Here is a 19072-nt window from a genome sequence, read left to right on the forward strand (position 1 = left end):
CGGCTCCTACCGGCCGATATCCCTCCTCAATGCCGAAAGCAAAATCTTGGCGAAATTGTTGGCCAACAGGCTGCTGCCTCACCTCAGACACCTCATACATCCAGATCAATCGGGATTTATGCCGCACAGGAGTACGGCAATGAATCTCAGGCGCCTACATGGTGTTATGGCGAGGGCTCCATTGTTGACAGGCGATGCAGCAATCCTCTCACTGGACGCCAAAATGGCGTTTGACTTGGTGGAGTGGCGGTACCTCTTTGCAGTCCTACAACATATGGGCTTCGGCCCAAAATTCATAGCATGGATTAGGCTACTGTATAAGAATCCTGTGGCGCGAGTGACGGCAAATGGCCACACCTCGAGAATCATTTCCTTAGCAAGGGGCACGAGACAGGGTTGCCCGCTCTCACCGCTTCTGTTCGCCCTGGTATTGAAGCCCTTGGCAACTATCATTAGGACCACTCAGCTACTGCAGGGCATACAGTGGGGAGATGGCTGGGAGGACAGAGTGTCATTATATGCTGATGACATGTTAATATACCTAGCAGACCCGGCGGAGGGGATTCCGGTATTATTGGCATTGTGTGAGAGGCAGGGGACTGCCTCGGGTTACAAGATCAATTGGATGAAGTCAGTGCTGTACATGCTGCATGGGACCCCGCCACGCCTGGAGGAGGACTGCCCTTTGCTGGTGGAGGCCGTCTCCCTTAGTTCTTTGGGGATTCAGATTACACGAGACCACGTGACCTTTCAGGATGTGAATCTAAGACCGCTACTCGACAGATTGAAAAAGGATGTGCGCCACTGGAAGACACTCCCGCTAATGTTGCTGGGCAGAGCGGCGCTTTTCAAGATGATGGCACTGCCCCGGTTCCTTTATGTTTTGGAAAATACGCCGGCATTAGTCCCGCCTTCCTTTTTTAGACCAATAGCAGGGCAGCTGTCGGGCCTGTTGTGGGGGGATCGACCGGCGAGGGTCGCGCAGGTGAAAATGGTTAGAGACTGGTACAGTGGGGGGATTGCGCTCCCCAACCTGGAATTGTATTACTGGGCGGCGCACCTCAAGGTGATCAACCAATGGGTGCATGCACCGCAGGAGAACCCCGCGTATTTAGCAGACAGACGGCAGCTTGGCACTAATACACTTTTGGCCCCGCTTTATCACAAAGGCCTGACGGCGAAATTGGTCGGCCCGACTAAGCACACTGTAACATTATGGCATAAAGCCCAATCTCGTCTGAAGTGGGGGGGGGGGTGGTGATCACACAACTTACACCCTTGTGGGATTCTAGGTCACTGGGACACCTACGACGCTATAAAGGTTTCGACCAGTGGGATACTATCGGGATCTCCACGGTGGGTGATCTGTGGACCAGGGATGGGGTGGTTCCGTTCGATACTCTGAGGGAGCAGTATGAGTTGAGTACTACTGAAACATACCGATACCTACAGATTAGACATGCGTTGCTGGCTGTACTGACACCGGGCACTAAGGTCCCGGAATCGGCTCCTTTAGAGGACCGATTACTCACCGACTGCATGGAGGCTAGCGCTACCTCCCTTACATATCGCAAATTAGTCAACAACCTGCCTGACCCATTGCAAAAATTGAAAAAAAAAGGGGAAGATGATATTGGTGAACTAGATGAGGCAAGCTGGAATGCCGCACTGGCGTCGCCTAGAGAAGCGGGAATTTCGGCGAAATTCGGATTGGTACAATTCAAGATACTACACAGAGTATACTTCACACGCACCACCCTACACAAACTCCAAAGGGCAGATCACCCGTATTGTTTACGAGGCTGTGGGAAAGAGGGAACACTGTTTCATACCCTATGGTCTTGTCCAATCATAGTAGACTACTGGAGGCGAGTGACGCGCACGGTCGCACAGACTCTGCAGCTCCCGGTCACTCCTGACCCCAGAATTTGCCTGTTAAATGTATGGGACACGACCAACCTGACATCACATGGGCGACTGTGGGTAACTATTGGGATGATGCTAGCAAAGCGGGATATAGCACAAAAATGGGGAGCGTCAGCGGCACCGACTTTGGCACAATGGTGCAGAAATATGGACATGCTCATGATGATGGAGCGGGCGGTGTACCAGCAGAGGACTAATCCACGTAAATGGAATAAAATATGGTTGCCATGGAACGTATACAGGGGGGAACCTTGTGACCCGCTGCCGGAGGAAGAAGATATGGATAGCTCAGAGGACGACGATGATATGGAGTAAGGGTGGGAAGGCGAGAGTAGTGAGGGTGCATGGGTACAGGCTGATTTAGGACCTCCCGTGCCCTCCTGGCATGGCCGATGAATGGACTACCTGTGGGTTGTGTAATTTTGGCCGCTGTACTGAGACAAATGCGAAAAATTATGCTTCTTTTACATGCCTCCGATATACCAATCTATAAACCTGAATGTTGACTGTTATGTAATTAAAGAGAATGTTGCGATTCTGATGGGATGTGGCTGAATGTTGACGCCGCACCTATTACTGCCTGACATTGCCGCATGCGATAACCTGTTGCAACAATAAAAACAAATTAAAAAAAAAAAAAAAAAGAATGGAAGAAACCCAGTGGTTTCAGGTAAAAGCACAGAAGACTAAATGCTAAGCAATCTTACTGGCTATGCAACAAACGTAACTAGTCTATATTTAAGACTAAGCTGGGACATTCATGCAAAAAGCCAGGCCTCCTAGCAAGAATATTTTAGCTTTAAGGCATTTTTATAAGGTTAAACACTTTGTAAGACTTAAAACTTATGATCGGGCTTACTTGCCGTTTGTCAGGAGGCAGAAGATTCAGATTATGAGTTTGGATTGGATACGGTTGACCCTTATTTTGTGTGGTATCTTCCCGATTTGCAACACGTTTATATCAGTCACTATGTAAAGTGTTGAATAATCTACCTCAATACTTAGAGCCCTGATGAAGGTCCTTTGGTCAAGGGAACGAAGTGCTTTGGCTGATGGCCTTTTTAACTACTATTACCAATTATGAAAACTGATGGACTTCTATATAGCTGGAGAAACTTCTCCGTACAGTGATAACTAAATGTTGGGAAAAACATTCTGTGCAGAAGTATAAAGAAGTGAGTCGTGTGCCACGGGGATTGAGGGTTCTCATTGCTCCATCATTTGAGAACCCCAATCCCCTGATGTTAAAATAATGGGCGGCCAATAATTTAGAAGCCTCTATGAACATGGTGTTTATTCTCATAAAATATGCGGAGATAGATTGAAACGAAATTCTAAAGGAAATAGAAAAAATCAATCATGATCTAGACTTACATGAAAATAAAGAGTTTATCAAAAAAGAAAGAGGAGATTGATGGTCGTTTGGCGAAGCATGAAGAAACAATAAGAACAAGGAAGCGATACAAATTTGCGCGGGACAAATGCGACTACGAAACTGGAAAAATCTTCACGTTTGCCCGGAAGTTTGACACTGCAAAAAGACAAGCTTTAGTTTCTAAGAACGCTACGATGCCCAGACAAAGTACACCTAACGCTGTAATGTTAGACGTTGAAATCAGCTCAGCAGCAAGTAGTACAGATTCTGAAGATGGAGGATCAAATGCTGAAAAAACCCAGATTCCAACAAAATACTCCATCAGAGGAGCTGGGTTTTTTAGTAGAGGACCGCAGGCAAACACTTGGGCCACGGACACAACAGCAGTAGAAGAAAAACCCAGCAGAGCCAACAATCGTAGGAAACAAAGAAGGAAATGTAAGAGGGCGAGGATTCGCCAGGAGAGGCAGGGGAAAGAAATGGTGAGCAGTTCCGTGCATGCCACTGTTCCTGACAACACGGTGGTAACCTGGTCAGATACTGTGCTCACCATAGCTGAATCCCATTTGTTATCATTGGGGCTTTCCTACTGCCCTAAAAACTTTCAACTACGTGCGATCCCGCATTGATGTTTTTAAATTTATTTGGAAGCTCAAGTTAGAGAAACACTTCAAACTGAACAAAGTACAAAGCCAAGCAACCAACCAAATGTGCCCTATCGACCAATTCCAAGTTGCAGACACAAGCATTCTAAGGACAGTATATGCGCTTGCCAGAAATGATGAAGAGTATATGGAATCCACTCAAGAAGATCTACTGACTATTGGCATTAAAAGCAATCTACCGTGCAAAAGTCATTTTAAACCCCCCTCTAATTTTATGCCGCTTATGCCAAAAGACGCAATCGATACATTCAATGATGTAGTAATTGAAAATTTGGAAAACTTCCAATGCATTACTTCTCGTAAACAAAAAAGATACAAATATATGGGAAAGCAATATGCTAAATTAATGTAGAAATTGAGAAGCAACTCCGACTTGATCATCAATAAAGCGGATAAGGGGGGGAATATTGTAATCAGACCACGCACTTTGTACTTGGAGGAAGCAGAACGACATCTTGGGGACATCACTTGTTACAAGAAAGGCACCTTCTCAGATATTAGATGCTTCAAGGAAATGGTTACCAAAGAGTTAGGTGAATGGAAAAGAGAAGGGTTGCTAAGCAAGCAAGAATATAACTTTTTAAGAAATGAGTTTCCAGTGAAACCCACTCTTTATTTCATTCCAAAGATCCACAAACAAGTCTCACTAATACCAGGGCGCCCGATTATATCAGCTCAGCGCAGTCTTCTGGAACTACTCTCCAAATACGTGGACCACTTTCTTCATAAGTTTGTAGAGAATTTGCCCTCCTATATTAAGGACACTGAATGGTGTAGAATAGAAAGAGGACTATATATTGATTGTTATGGACATTTTTACCCTATACACGAGTATCCACCATGCAGATGGCCTTAAAGCTGTTAAGTATTTAATGGATAAACGCAACATAAACTACCTTCAACATAACATCATGATTTTGAAAATGATAGTTGTGTTTAGAAAATAATTACTTTCTATTCAATAGGGAGGTCCTTCAGCAGCTGAGGGGTGTGGCCATGGGGGCATGTTTCTCCCCAAGCTATGCATGCTTGCATGTTGGGTGGTGGGAGGAACATGTCCTCAGGGGCACCCACGGTGTGCTGTATGACTCGCATGTGGTGGAGTACTGGAGATTTATAGATGTATGTATCATCTGGAAAGGTACACCAGAGTCAGCCATGGAATTTGTAGAAACTATCAATGAGAATGATTTAAATCTAAAATTCACTGCTGACATTAGTAAACTGTGTCCAATTCCTAGATGTTGAGATATATATTAACAACCATATGCTCCAAACCAGATTACATAGGAAGAAAACCGCAGGTAGTGCAATTCTCAATGCAAGTAGTGCCCACCCCTGCCATCTCATTAAAAGTATACCTCACGGTGAGTTTTTAAGGATGCGGAGAATTTGCAGCTCAAAAGTTGACTTAATAGAATGCCAGACCCAAGCCCACAACAGATTTGTTGCACGGGGATATTGTCCCGCTAAATTGGAATTAGCCAAATCCAGAGCCAACAGCCACACAAGAGAGGAGTGTCTAAACAGTACCACCAAATCTAGAAATAAAGAAGTGGACAGCAACAATATAGATCCCCAAAATACTGTAGATCAGATCAGACTAATCACTACTTTCAGTAAGGAAGAAAAGATTGTCAGAGGGATCATCAATGAACACTGGCCAATACTCAAAACAGACATCACTCTGGCACCGCTCTTACCGGATCGGCCCCTCATCACTTTTAGAAGGGCTCCCACTATGAGGGACGCCCTAGTTAAATCTAGTCCAGAAGTGGCAATCCCTAAGAATTGGCTGTCTACTTAAACAGGTTTTCATAAGTGTATATCATGTCGAGCCTGTAAATTTGGCACCAACACTACAGAGTGTCAGACTGCATTTGACCCCAAACCTGTTAAAATTCAAGGGCTATTTTCTTGTCGCACGGAATATGCAGTATATGTTTTAGATTGCACATGCAAAATGAAATATGTGGGCAGCACAAAACTGCTGGCATTAAACCGAATCCTTCAACACCTGCGAGCAATAGTTAACTCTGATGAAAGCTATCCAGTAGCTCGCCATTTTAAATTAGTTCATGGGAAAAATCTCAACGACTTAAGCTATTTCATCATTGACTCTGTACCAAAAAACCCAAGAGGGTGAAACAGGGAAAAACAATTGAGACAATTAGAATCCAAGTACATTGTTATTAGGCACTCTGATTCCGAAAGGCCTCAATATGGGAGATGATCTCCACAATTTTTTATAATACATCTCTTCTTGATTATTGATGAGGCAACTTTTTTTTAATTCTGTCTGTTGCTTAATCCCTGTAATTTCTATGCATGATTGAGATGGTACAACTATGGGACAGCTACCTGCAAGTCTGGGGGTTTCTATTATGAACTATTGGCTGGGATCTCATTTTACCGAAGATTCAATCCGAGATGTGGCGAGTTTCTCAAGAAGTGGTTTGGACGACCTATAAGCACAATCATTGCTAATGTATATGTTATATTTGAATCTAAGTTTTGTCAGAGCAGTTTCCAAAGTGTACATTCATCTTAAACTACCTATCTTTAACCTCTGTCATGGGTACATTAGTGTTTCGGATGGTTCTCTACATGATATGAGATGGTTATCTGTTTAAGATTAAAAAATGTATAAGTATCGGACTAATTGTAACGTTACTCCACAAACGAGGACAACTTAAATATGCACTTGCACTTTATTCAGCAATTTTGAATTGAGCATCATGTGCTATGCCAGTAACCCTTCTTTTTTTAAATTTAGAAATGTTTTAACCTGTAGTGGATATGATTTGAATATCTTCGATTTAAGGATAGTTAGCACTATTGCACTTATCTTGCACTATTTTGCTATTTTTGCACTTGCACTTTATTTCTGAGTTGTTTGTGATCAGGGTAATCAATTTCGAGCAGATATGGAATGACATGTACTGTTTTTGCAGCAGTTTGGCCACTTGGCAACGAGCATTGCAATACTGATTGTTTTTGGTTAACTACTTTTAAAAAATAGCTTTTTTACAAACTTTCAATGTATTTGTATTGGGTCATGTATTTATATATATTTATATATTTATTATCGACATGTACATGCACTGAATACTGGTTGCAGATACAAACACATGAATTGAAAGTCTTTCGTTTAGCTAGATTGTATGCCCATAACAACGCAACTCACGCTCAGGAAGTCACTATAAAGCTACTATGATTGGTCTGGGTGTCATGTGATCAAGGCTGTGGTAACACAGCCGAAACGCGTCATGCTGACTAAGATGGTGGAATAAAGCACTTTTGAAACCGTATCCAGCGCGTTTGTGATCTGTACCTGTTCTTCGCTACCAGTTGCAGTTGGAGCACAGGATTATTGGAGATATATATATATATAAACTTTGAAGATGGAAGGTGTACCAAGAAATTGAGTCAAACAGTTCTTTGTAAGACTCCTCAGCTTTTTAGCATGTGGTTATTCTGTTATGCATTTGCTTGATATGGAATTATACATCTTGTTTTAGAGCATAGGGCCAAAAGCACTTTACAATTTGCAGTTCTGTTGTTCTAAAGCATCTCCATTTAATTATTGAAGGTATCCAGTAAAACCGTCTAGTGATCTGTATATGGGAGAAAACTGTCTTGCACCTTATTTTCACATAGTTTACTACAACAATGAATCATGAGCCACTAAAGTAAAGCTAATTCCAATCTTAAATTGTATTAGAAAGGTTGATAAACAAGCCCTACTAGTTTGGTAACAGGAAGTCCTATTTTCTTGCTGGACTTTTCTTATTGATTTTTCATGGCTGGCAAGCTCACTGATTCTTCTTTAACAGCATTCTGTTGTTCTCAGGCTGTGGCCCATCTTCTGTGCATTTCTTTTGGGAATTCTCGACCATCTGCCAGTTTTAACCTTCCAAGGGAAGCATAAGAGTTCCTCATCTGAATCTACTATTTTATTACTCTGAAACAACTTGCTAATACATGCTGCCAGATGTGGCATGAACAACTTGAACATCGTTTCGTTGACTGTTCCACCTCAGTCTTCTCATCCCTTGATATGACTTTGTTACTGGATGTGCTCAGGTGGTGAGGACCAGCATAGGCAGCATACTAAATAGGATGAATAATGTTACCTGAGTTTGGATGATTCTACAGTTGAGCACCATTCCTGATCAAGTTACCAATTTGTGGCTATCAGCAGTGGTTAGGGTAAGACAAGTGAGCTGGCTGTTCAAATGGAAATGGAGGTTCAGGCACATGTATAATTGTCTGTTTGTATGATCTTCACAGAACCCTGAATTTCTAATGTTGTAATTGGGACCTTGTGAGAAAGTGACCACTTTCCGCATGGTTGCCCCCACTTTTTGCTGAATTGCTGATGTGCTTTGACTGAGTGTGCCCTGGGCTCCTGCTAATCAGGTACCCAGGGCCTATGCTCTTTCCCCAAAACTGCATTGAAGCCTAAACCCAGTTGGCATCTATGGCTAAAGATCAGCCGCTTGTAAATGTTACCACAGATATCTAGGGGACTGTGACCAGAGAAGGCCTCTAATGGCTGCAGCACTTATTGTGCCACCCTTAGAGGTCCTGTACCATTACACTCACACACTGCCTTTGCAGGCCGCATGTTTTGGTGCAGAACAAAGTGAAGAGACGACATGGCACGCATCTCTGTGTGCCATACCTACAACCCACTGCCCTGGCATAGGTCAGCCACCCCTCTAGCTGGGTGCACTATACCAATGGTGAGGGTACAGTTTATGACCCCTGTACCCCTATAGTGTCTAAGTCCGTTCTTAGAAATTATAAGTGCATTTTTTTTCCATCTGCAACCTCTAGCCCCGGCCGGAAACCGCGAATCCGCACCACTCTGCAACCACCGTCCATGGCCTGAGCTCGAGTGGGCAGACCCCACGAGGAGGTCTCCACGGCGATCCTGAACCGAGATCCGGGGCCCCTGACCTGCCTACAGCCGACGCTTGCAGTCTAAATCCTGAAAGCCCTACACCCACCCCACCCCCCCCACCAACCGCGACCCGGAGCTGGTAAGAAGATCCGACCCCAAAAGGCACCCCTGCACCCGACGCCCCACGGCCTTGGGTGCCCAAACCGGCAGTGCCTAACTAACCCCTAACTTCCCAACTTACCTCTCGAAGTGGTGGTTGCACCCAGAAGACCTTCGTCCCCAAGCCTCCAAGCCTGCAGTGCCTTTGCAAACCGGAGGTTCCTCATTGCACACAACAGGGCACCGGACGTAGAACCTGCACCCGGCTGCCCTACTGAGGGTGCTGCTGAGGGTGCACCTTTGGTGCTACTTTGTTTCCCCCATTTGCCCTGAGCTTAAGTCCAGGAGCTTTGCTCCCACAACCCAGTGGCCTGCTTATCAGCAGCCACCAACCGGAGGCCCCCTGTCCCCATTGGATTACCTTAGGCCTCAGCACTCTGCACACGGCCGCCCTAGTGCGGCAGAGGGTGTAACAAGAGTGCATCCTTGACCCTGGGGGACCCCTGAGTCTACCCCTAGAACCTCAACTCCCACTACCAAATACTTACCTTAAAACCAATAACGATATTTTCCTCCATAGGATAACATTGACTGCTTTTCTTGGAAAAGTTTCCAAGTGTGGAGTTTGAAAACCTAAAGAAATTCTTATTGCACTAACTAGCAAAAGCAATTTTACTTACCTGTTTACAGGAAATGTCCCAGAATAGTATCCAGGTATACTACTCTGAGTAAGAAAAGTAATCTCAAAAGTAACTTAACTGTAATTTTACTGAAAAGCCTATTCGAGTCTATGTACTGTATTTACAAAGTATTGCATTTCTCTGAAACCATACGGTAAGTCACAACAAAGTGCATATACTATTACAAATCCAAACTGTATTACAACTGTATATTTACTGCAACATATTTAACACTTACCTGTGCAAGGCTTGCTTGGTTCTAGAAAATAAAATAACTAAATGAATATTTTTATTGAAATAACAATTGGTCTGAAGTTCAGTCTTTGAGTGTGTGATTTCTTTTGCTGAGTGAGTGTGTACAACAAATGCTTAACACTGTGCTCTGATACTGCCTTACTGTTCGACCACACTGCCCCAAATAGAGAGAGAGGTGCTATCTAACTTTACCTCTGCCTACAATTGGGGTTCCACTGGACTCTGTGCACAATATACCTCACTTTGGTATAGTATATACAGAGCTAGCATCCTACAGGCCTCCAACAAGCAATGCTCAAGATTATTTTGTTTTAATAAGATCCCGCTGCAGAGTGGGAAAGGATTTAACTCAATAGCCTGCTTTTGCTTCAGAACTGTAGGCATTCAATACTTTTGGTAAGTAATTCCTTCCTGTGGTGCTACCCTAGTATGTACAGGGCACTATTACTAATTAGGTCATGAATACGCGCTAATACGTAATGACAGTTCTGTTTTAAAGCCTTAACTCTTTCCATTTTATTGATAGGTGAACCAGAAGACTTAATGGTCCAGTACTTCAAAATGTTTGGGGATAAACCGTGCTGTTTTACTGACCTCAAGGTTTTCATTGACCTTCTAGTGCCAAGCCAGTATACAAATGTAAGTACTGTAGTAAACACACACAGATGGGAGATTACTGCAATCTGATTTAAATATTGGCTATGTCTATACTACTAGGGCAATTGTGATGAAGTATTACTTTTGAATTCTACTTATGTTGGATACTTGTATCTGCAGAATCTTCACCTATCCTAAGTGCAGACTGAATCTAGAAACCTTTCAAAGCTCTCCCCCACCGGAAGGGAGTGCCTGCTTCTCCTTGGCTCAGGAACCTACATCATGGTGACTTCAGTGGAGCCATAAACCGCCTCATCGCCCTATGATGTCCACACCATTGTTATGGATCTTGAACTCACACTGGAGATTTTTCTCAGAAATGTTACTTAAAATATTCTGGTGCAGTCTTAACCATGTCGCCCGCCTAAACATTTAGGATGTAAACCTTGTGCTAGATGCTATAGTGATGTGTATTACAGATCCTAATGATGATTATCTCCAGTTCATTGACTCTGACCACGATACCAAAACCTGTGATTCCTGTTAAAGCTTGCATGTCAAAGCCCTGAAAGAGCGGTAAGGCAAGCTTTTCATGGCCAAATCCTTTGAAGAACGCCAACATCCCAAATCAGGCACAAGGTTGGGATCAGAGGAGTCTTCCTCATGGAGGAAGAAGCACAAGTTGAAGAGGAGTCAGGAAGTCTTTAAAACACTACTTCAAAGGTAAGTCCTTACTGTGCTGAAGCGTCCTGTCTTTCCAGAGTTCCCCACTCTGGGATTTAACCCTGCAGTGTTCCTCAATGCCTTGTTTGACCTCTTCAGACAGATTGTAACCTCTACTAGAGCAATTTTGGGGCTTTAGGAATGACCGATGTCTTTTTGCCGGTGGGATTGTCCTCAACACAGTTTATCCTGTTTTTGCCCTTGCTCTCTATACCAGTGCTTCCAACAGCGCCAGAACCAATATTGTCTACGATGCCTGTATGGGCTGTGCCCTTGGCCCCAGCACAATTTTCCTGCTAATTTTGATGCAGTCTTCGATGCCGAGAGGTCTGTCTTTGCCTCTCAGACATCAGACCAGGCCTCTGCGCTCCCTCTGATCAGATCCTGTAGGGAAACTCTAAGGTTGTTGGTATAGGACATAAAAGGCTGTCTTCCTAGAAGGAAACAGTCCATGGCATTTTTGGAACAGACACATCCTTTGGAGGAGAATGCTGAGAAGGTAATTTGTTGTTTCTTCCACAGGTTCTGATTTTCAAGCTCTGGCAGAAGCTAGTAGCATTGATACCTCTCCGGATCTAGAATTGTACACTACTGCACCACCAAAGGTCATCCTGTTTCACCTCGTCATTAGGAAGGCAGTGGAAGTGCTTGAACTTCCTTTGCCTCCTTTAAAGCAAAGTTGAACATCCTTTTGGAGATCCTTCAGCCTTCCACACAGGCTTCGGAGCCATTAGTCCCTTTCAGGAATGCTCTGCAGGAACCTATTTTGGTACTCTGGAAAAAAAATACTACTTCAACAGTCATCAAAGTTGTAGTCCGACAATATCCTCCTGCCCCCGGCAACTCCTCTTTTGTCACATCTCATACTTAGGCAGAGCGTAATTATGCAAGCCTCATGCTGCACTAGACAGGCTCCAGGGGTATTTCCCAAGCTCCTGTGATTAGTGAAACTAACATATTTGAGGCCTTTGGCAAAAAATCCAACGGGCAGCGTGGTGTTGAAGTTTCTACATTTACTTGCTTCGTGGGTCATTAAGGTCATTTGTAGCTGCACTTGAAAGACCTCCTGATAGATGGTCAAGATGCAGCACATCAAATAATCTAGTCTGGAGATACTTCGAAGACTGTGGCGAGATCGCAGGGCAATTCTTTTGCTGTCTGTCGCCATGAATGGCTCTGTACTTCTGAGTTCTCTGCAGACATCCAGCCATTCCTAACGGATTTACCATTTAATAAATCCTAGTTCTTTGAAAGTAAAGCATACTCTGCTCTTGGAAGATTCAAGAAAAGTAGACCAACAAGGAGAGCCCTTGGTTTGCAACTTTCCAAATTTAGGAAATTTGTAAGAGGTTTTCTTTTTACTCCACTACGGGCCTTGCAATAGCCGCCTCAAAACCCTCACTCAGACCTGCCAACCTGCAAAACAAACTTCACTGTGTGAGTAGGGGCAGGGCTATGTAGAGGAAGGGGCCTCGTTCCTGCAGCTACCTGAAAGTCACTGTACCCTCCACAAATCCTCTCGCCCCCCTCTCTATTAAAAAAAAGAAAAAGGGTTGCTGGGGCGGTCGCCGATGTACTGGGGTGTTTTCACATGCCCTTATTTATGGTCATTGACTACTCCAGCCTCCAAAAAAAGAGCTAGGAAGCCGCTTTGAGCAGTGCTTTCCAGCTGTCTTTCCTGTCACTGTGTAATTTCGACTCCTCACCGGGTGATCGTGTGAAAGGAGCTGAAATCGTGTGGCACAGCGTGAGTTGGCAGGTCTGCTCTCTTAAGGCTGTACCTAGGCTGTGGTCGAGGGAAGAGCACATCTGCCCTCGCTTTCCTTTTCCTTCTCCTAGGAAGTAACTCTAGTTCCAACTGGTCATGCCATTGGGCTCCTCATCACTTTGGACCAGTGGATCATTCAGATTGATGTAAGGGGCTGTACCCTACCGCTTCAACATACCTACTCCATATTCACCCTCCTGCTGCAGTCAGAGGGAAGAACACCTGCTCAACAAGATGGTGGTGATCCTACTGCAGGGAATTGGGAATAGGTACTACTCTGGTTACTTCCTGTTCCTCAAAAGATGGTGGTCTACATCCAATTCTAGACCTTGAGGTCTTGAACCTCTTCTTTCTCAAGGAGAAATTAAGTATGCTGTCCCTAGTTCCAGTGCTGGAAGCAGGAGATTGTATGGTGTTCCTGGATTAAAGGACATGTATTTCCATGTACTGATCCTGCAGTCGCACTGGAGGTACCTGTGATTTTTAGTAGATTCCATTCACTATCAGTTTGTGGTCCTTCCCTTTGGTTTGACAATGGCATGTAGAGTATTTGCAAATATGATGGAGGTGTTTGGGGTCTGGTCATAAGATGAGAAATCTTTGTGTCACTGTACTTTGACGACTGACCGCTGAAAGCAGAGTTGGTGTCCGTTCACCTGAACTCTACGGCTGCGCTGCTGTTCTGCCTGGGCTTTACCATCAGGATGCCCAGATCTTAATGAGAGCCTGCTCAATATCTGTTCCTAGGGACAATACTGGATACAACATCACTTGAATTCTGGCTTGAATTCCAGTCCTTCTATTTTTATACCTACTGGATCAACTGCTTTCTTGCATTCACCTGGTCACATATGCAGATAGGCACATGAGGTGGAGCCTCCAAAGACCGTGGTTTCAGCATGGTAGAGAATTGTCAGATATCATCATGAACACCCATAATGCCACTGCAGATTCAATCTGATAGGGTGTTGAGGAGAACCTTGTGGCAGGGATGCCCCTTTAACATCCTCCAGCTGTGGGCATTGTGGTAACTGATGCCTTCACTCTAGATTGGGATGTTCATCTGGACAAACTGGAGATCAGAGGTATCTGGTCTCTAGAGGAAACTCTTCTACATAAGTGTCTGCTGGAATTGAGGATGATTCGGCAGACACTCTTGACAGACAGCAAAACGATGTGGTGGTGTCTGCAAGCAGGGTAGAGTGGGTCTCCGCTTCCTTGTTACAAAGTTCTGAGACTCTGTTCTTGGGCTCATCAGCCTGGAGGTTGGCTGGTTGTGAACCATCTGCTTGATCCTCTAAACACCAGGGCCAACAGACTGCGTTGATGTCATCTTGCTGATCCCAAGTGGTGTCACTGTTTCGCTTTGGTCAGTGGGGGACCCTTAAAGTGGACATTTTTGCCACCTGTCCCAAAACGCACATCCTCCACAGTTTTGTCCCCTCCAAAATCCTTCTAAAGGAGCCATGGGGACACATTAAGATTAAAGTAGAAGTCTCCCTTTCAGTGTGTGTTTCTTCACCCCAAACCCTTCATTTCACAGGTGCTGCCGAAACGTCTGACAGACCTTGCCCAAGTCATTCTTACAGCACCAGATTGGTAAGCAGACCTTCAGCACCTCTCCCTTTGCCCCCCGCTCAATCTTCTACTCTGGCTGACAGTCTCTCCCATTCAGAGGAAAAGGCTCTGCACCCGAAGCTCCAGAGTCTCCACCCCCACGCCTGGTGATTGAGCCAGACATCCAACTTTTTTTAAGCTACCTGCTGATGTGGATGATGGAATTCTGTCTCATCGTCGTCATTTATTTATTTATTTATTTACTGACATTTATAAAGCGCGAACGAATACCCGTAGGCGTCTCGGCGCTAGAACTACAACAATATCCCTCCCCAAAGATTGAAAGTTCATACAGATCGATGATCTATGTTATTGGTTGAATAACCACGTCTTCATTCTTTTTCGAAACTGTAAGAGTGACGGGCTGACTTTTATGTGATGTGGCAGAGTATTCCAGATTTTAGGAGCCGCCACCAAAAAGCGGCGGTCGCCCCAGGAGACTGTTCTGGAACGTGGGACCACTAGGTGATTAAGGGATGTAGATCGGAGCTGTCTAGCCGGTTTATAAAGAATTAGCTGGTCTTTGAGAAAAAGAGGTCCTTGGTCCTGCAGTACTTTATAAACTGTGCACAGAGATTTGAACTTAATCCTGTTTTGGATGGTCAACCAATGGTAAGTCCTTAAGGTGTCTGAGATGGGTGCGAATTTGGGCGTTCTGGACAGCAGGCGTGCGGCCACGTTCTGTATGGTCTGGAGCTTCTTTGTGACTCGAGATTGTGCATTAAGTAAGAGTCCATTACAGTAGTCTAGTGATGTTAGAACCAAAGAAGTAACCAGGGTCTTGGCGGCCGTGTCCGGCAGAAAAGGAATGATTTTTCTTATCATTCTGAGTTTAAAATGGGCTGAAGCCGCTACCTTATTTGCATGTGCCATGAAATTAAGCTGGTCATCGAAGGTTACTCCTAGGTTTCTGACCTTAAAGGTAGGGCATGGGGGGGTGCCAAAGGCTGAGGGCCACCAGGTTGCAGACCAGGCCGGCGAGAGATTTCCAAAAATGACCACCTCCGTTTTATCGGAGTTGAGCTTTAGGCAGTTTCTCGCCATCCACTCACCAATAGCAATCGTTCCATTTTGAAACCGCTCAGCTACCTCCTGCCCATCACCCTTGATGGCCAACACCAATTGCGTGTCATCTGCGTATGAGGTTAGGCTCATCCCATGTGCTTTGATGACCTTAGCAAGGGCCGACACATATATGTTAAATGGTGTCGGACTTAGGGATGAGCCCTGGGGAACCCCACACGGTAATGACAATTTTGCCGATTGGTAGGGTCCTAATGTAACCGCCTGTGTTCTGTTGGCCAGGAAGGAAGCAAGCAGGTCTCTCGCAGTGAGCTGGACACCCATCCTTCCGACATGGTCGACCAAGATCTTGTGGTCGACCGTGTCGAAGGCTGCCGAGAGATCTAGGAGTACCAGCAGTGCGGTTCCTTCTTGGTCACGTATGATTCTAATATCATCTGCTGCTTTGATGAGGGCGGTTTCCGTACCATGGTACTTACGGAAATCCTTCTACAAGGACAGGGTATTCTGTAACATGCAACAGGTTTGTCACTTGCTGTACTTAGGGTAATGGAGACCCCTTTAAAGCCCAATTGTCCGAAATACTGAGGTTTGCATTATTAGCCCAGCAAGTTGTACTGTGGTTGCTGTCCAGGGATACCTAGCAGCCTTGTTGGCTTTCCTCTGCCTTAAGGACCAATGAACCCTATTTAAGATTGCCTATTTTACCAATGGGACCTTAATTAAGTTTGAACCGTTTGAGATATCCGGTTGAGCTCTTCACAGTTGCTATTTGTTTCTTTAACTATCACAACTCTATTTCTGGTTGCCATAGTTCATAACTTAAGCAAGGCAGGTAAGAGAATTGCAGGCACTAGGTCCCTTCCCTACCATCACTTCATTGTATATTGGCAAGTTATTACTTTGAGCCAGAGCTGCTTTCCTAGCCAAGGTAGTAACCATATTCAACCTAGGTCAGGCCATTACCCCCCCCTGCATTCCCCTCACCCCGCCATTTTGTTATTTTCCCTCGGACTTCCTGCTACTGCGATCCCTTAATGAACCTCCTCCAAATAGGTACTGCATGCAATTCCATTCAGAAGATGGGAAATCTGCAGGTGAAAGTATCCATCAAAAGAAAGTTACTTCCCTTTGGAAACAAGATTTCTAGTCGATACTCTTGTCTACCTGCAGATTATTCATCGATCCCACCCTACTCCCTGTCTTGATGGATGGTCTTAAGCCATTCCATGAGGACTCAATGTGATTGTTCTGCCTATTGTTGCCCAATAAGTTCCTAAGTATTTATTGAACTGCACCATTAGTTCATTTTCATTCTCATCCTACCACCTTGTTGGGAAAAATTGGTAGGGAAGCTGATTCCGCACAGCCGGTGGGGCGCTTTATGCTGCTACTTAAGTCACCATTGCGTTGATTCTTCTGTCAACTTAAATCAGGCCCGCTCTACCATTGAAAATGAGCTATTAAACCTTTCCAGGTCCAGTCTGTGCCGGGAGATATTCAGAAAGTGTGTAATCTGCATGTAGATAGCGTATCGACCAGAAAAATTGTTTCCGAAGGGAAGTAACTTTGATTATGTTGGTCAAGTAATTGTACACATTTGTGGTGTGTAAACTGTGCAGGGTGATTGATAGGAGTGGAAATGGATGCTTTTTATATAATTTACATAAGATCATTTTACCTCTGCTGTAACCATGAGCACTTGTGGTCAAAAACACAAAGTATGTAAAACATTAAAAAAATATTAAAGGTAGACCAAGAAGCACAGTTGCTCATTCGCACAACAATAATTGAACACTCTACGGAGAAGACAAGGGCCAATGCCATTACTCGGAGGTTCTGTAAATTTTAAAAGTAGAAAACTTTCACAGCTTTGTTGGAGTACCCCTAATGGAGCTTGCTGTTATTTTAAAATATCTTGTGAAGCACATAGCTGCCCCAACATCGGGGCTTCCAAGTGCTGAACCCAGAACAGGGGCCAAAACTACCTACACCATACAGTAAGGGATAGGAGGAAGCTAGTTAGCAAAGAGCCAGGATTTTCTAAAGTGCAATTGATTCTGGGTGTTCCTGAGGGGGTAGGGCCGATTGTTCCATAAGGTCGGGCCAGACCTCGAAAGGAGTGACCTCCAGCTCTTGCTCTCTTGACTGGGTGGGGTGGTGGGAGGGTCGGCGGAATGGCCAAATTAAGATCGGCCGACTGGAGAGGACGAGATGGCAGAAAGGGTGATATGACGTTTTCCAGGTTAAGGGCCCTTTCAGAGTGCAGTAACTTGTGGACGATACATTGTGTCTTAAAGTGAATACGCTTGTCCTCGGGTAGCCTGTGCAATTTCCAGAGGAGCCCTGAGGCAGAACAGAATTTTCGGAGAGCGAACAGTAATCTAGCTACAGCTTCTATGCTATCTCAAGTCTATTTTTGAAAGCCTTGCTTGCTTCGAGATACAGGACGGACAAAATCAAAGCTTGCACAATGGTTTTCCTGGTGCGAGGGTTAAAGTCAATAATGGGGTTGATGCTTCTCAGAAGCCCAAAACAAGTGCCTGTGAAAGATTTAGGTTGGGCCTCAAAAGTCAAGGTGTTGTTCTTCAAGAGTCCTAGGTTTTTAATGGCAGATTTGGACTTTGGAGATGGACCGAGGGAAGCTGGTCACTAGTGGTTGCCCCAAGAATGGAAGTGTTTACCTAACCAATTTCTGTCTTGTTGGCATTTCATATCAAGCAGTTGTTGTTCATCCACTTGGCAACCATAAGCATTCCTTTTTCAAAATTGGCCATGTCTTGCATTGCGTTTTCAGAAAATGAAAGTAGGAGCTGGGTATCGACTGCGTACAGTAGCAGCGCAAGCCCAAGCTATTATACAACCTGTGCGAGTGGTTGTATGTAAATATTAAAAAGGGTACAGCTCCGAGAAGAGCCCTGGGGTACTCCGTAGTGCAGATGTTGTAGAGGAAATTACTTGAAAGGAGTGCTTACTGAAGGAGAAAAACCATGACAGTGCAGGCTCGCATATACTGATGTTGTGTTAGTGCTCTAGTAGTATTTTATGAGAGACTGTGTCGAACGCGGTGCTTTGATTGAGCAGGATCAGGACTGACAATCTGGAAAGTATTGCACTGGCTAATAGGGGAGAGGAGTTGCATACCCAGTCACAGAAACTGCCTCCACAAAGTCCGAAAACTATAGCCCCATTTCCCTCTTACTTTTCCTGGCCAAGGTAACCGAAATACTTGTTAGCAGCATTTTAACAGTCTTTGGAAGAAAAACAAATCTTGGATGCTTCTCAAAATGGCTTCAGGCCTGCACGTAGCACAGAATCCACCCTACTAGCTGTTAGAGATTCTCTGCAGTTCCATGGATGAAGGCTGTTTTTTTTTTTTTTTTTTTTTAAACCCTCAAATGTTTTCCTGGTGATAAGGGCACACTGTCCTAAAAA

At 44.6% G+C, this 19072-nt stretch overlaps 1 protein-coding gene across 1 annotated transcript in view; it reads left to right on the forward strand.

Annotated features, from left to right (window-relative positions):
• Positions 1-19072, forward strand: part of NAA25 (N-alpha-acetyltransferase 25, NatB auxiliary subunit) — a 988861-nt gene that overhangs the window by 380739 nt on the left and 589050 nt on the right. Inside the window, exon 11 of the mRNA XM_078667429.1 lies at positions 10436-10548. Within this exon, the coding sequence (XP_078523555.1) occupies positions 10436-10548 (113 nt within the window). The remainder of the gene's footprint in view (positions 1-10435; positions 10549-19072) is intronic.

This window comes from Lissotriton helveticus, chromosome 11, assembly GCF_964261635.1.
Source record: "Lissotriton helveticus chromosome 11, aLisHel1.1, whole genome shotgun sequence".
In the NCBI taxonomy this organism is placed as follows: Eukaryota; Metazoa; Chordata; class Amphibia; order Caudata; family Salamandridae; genus Lissotriton; species Lissotriton helveticus.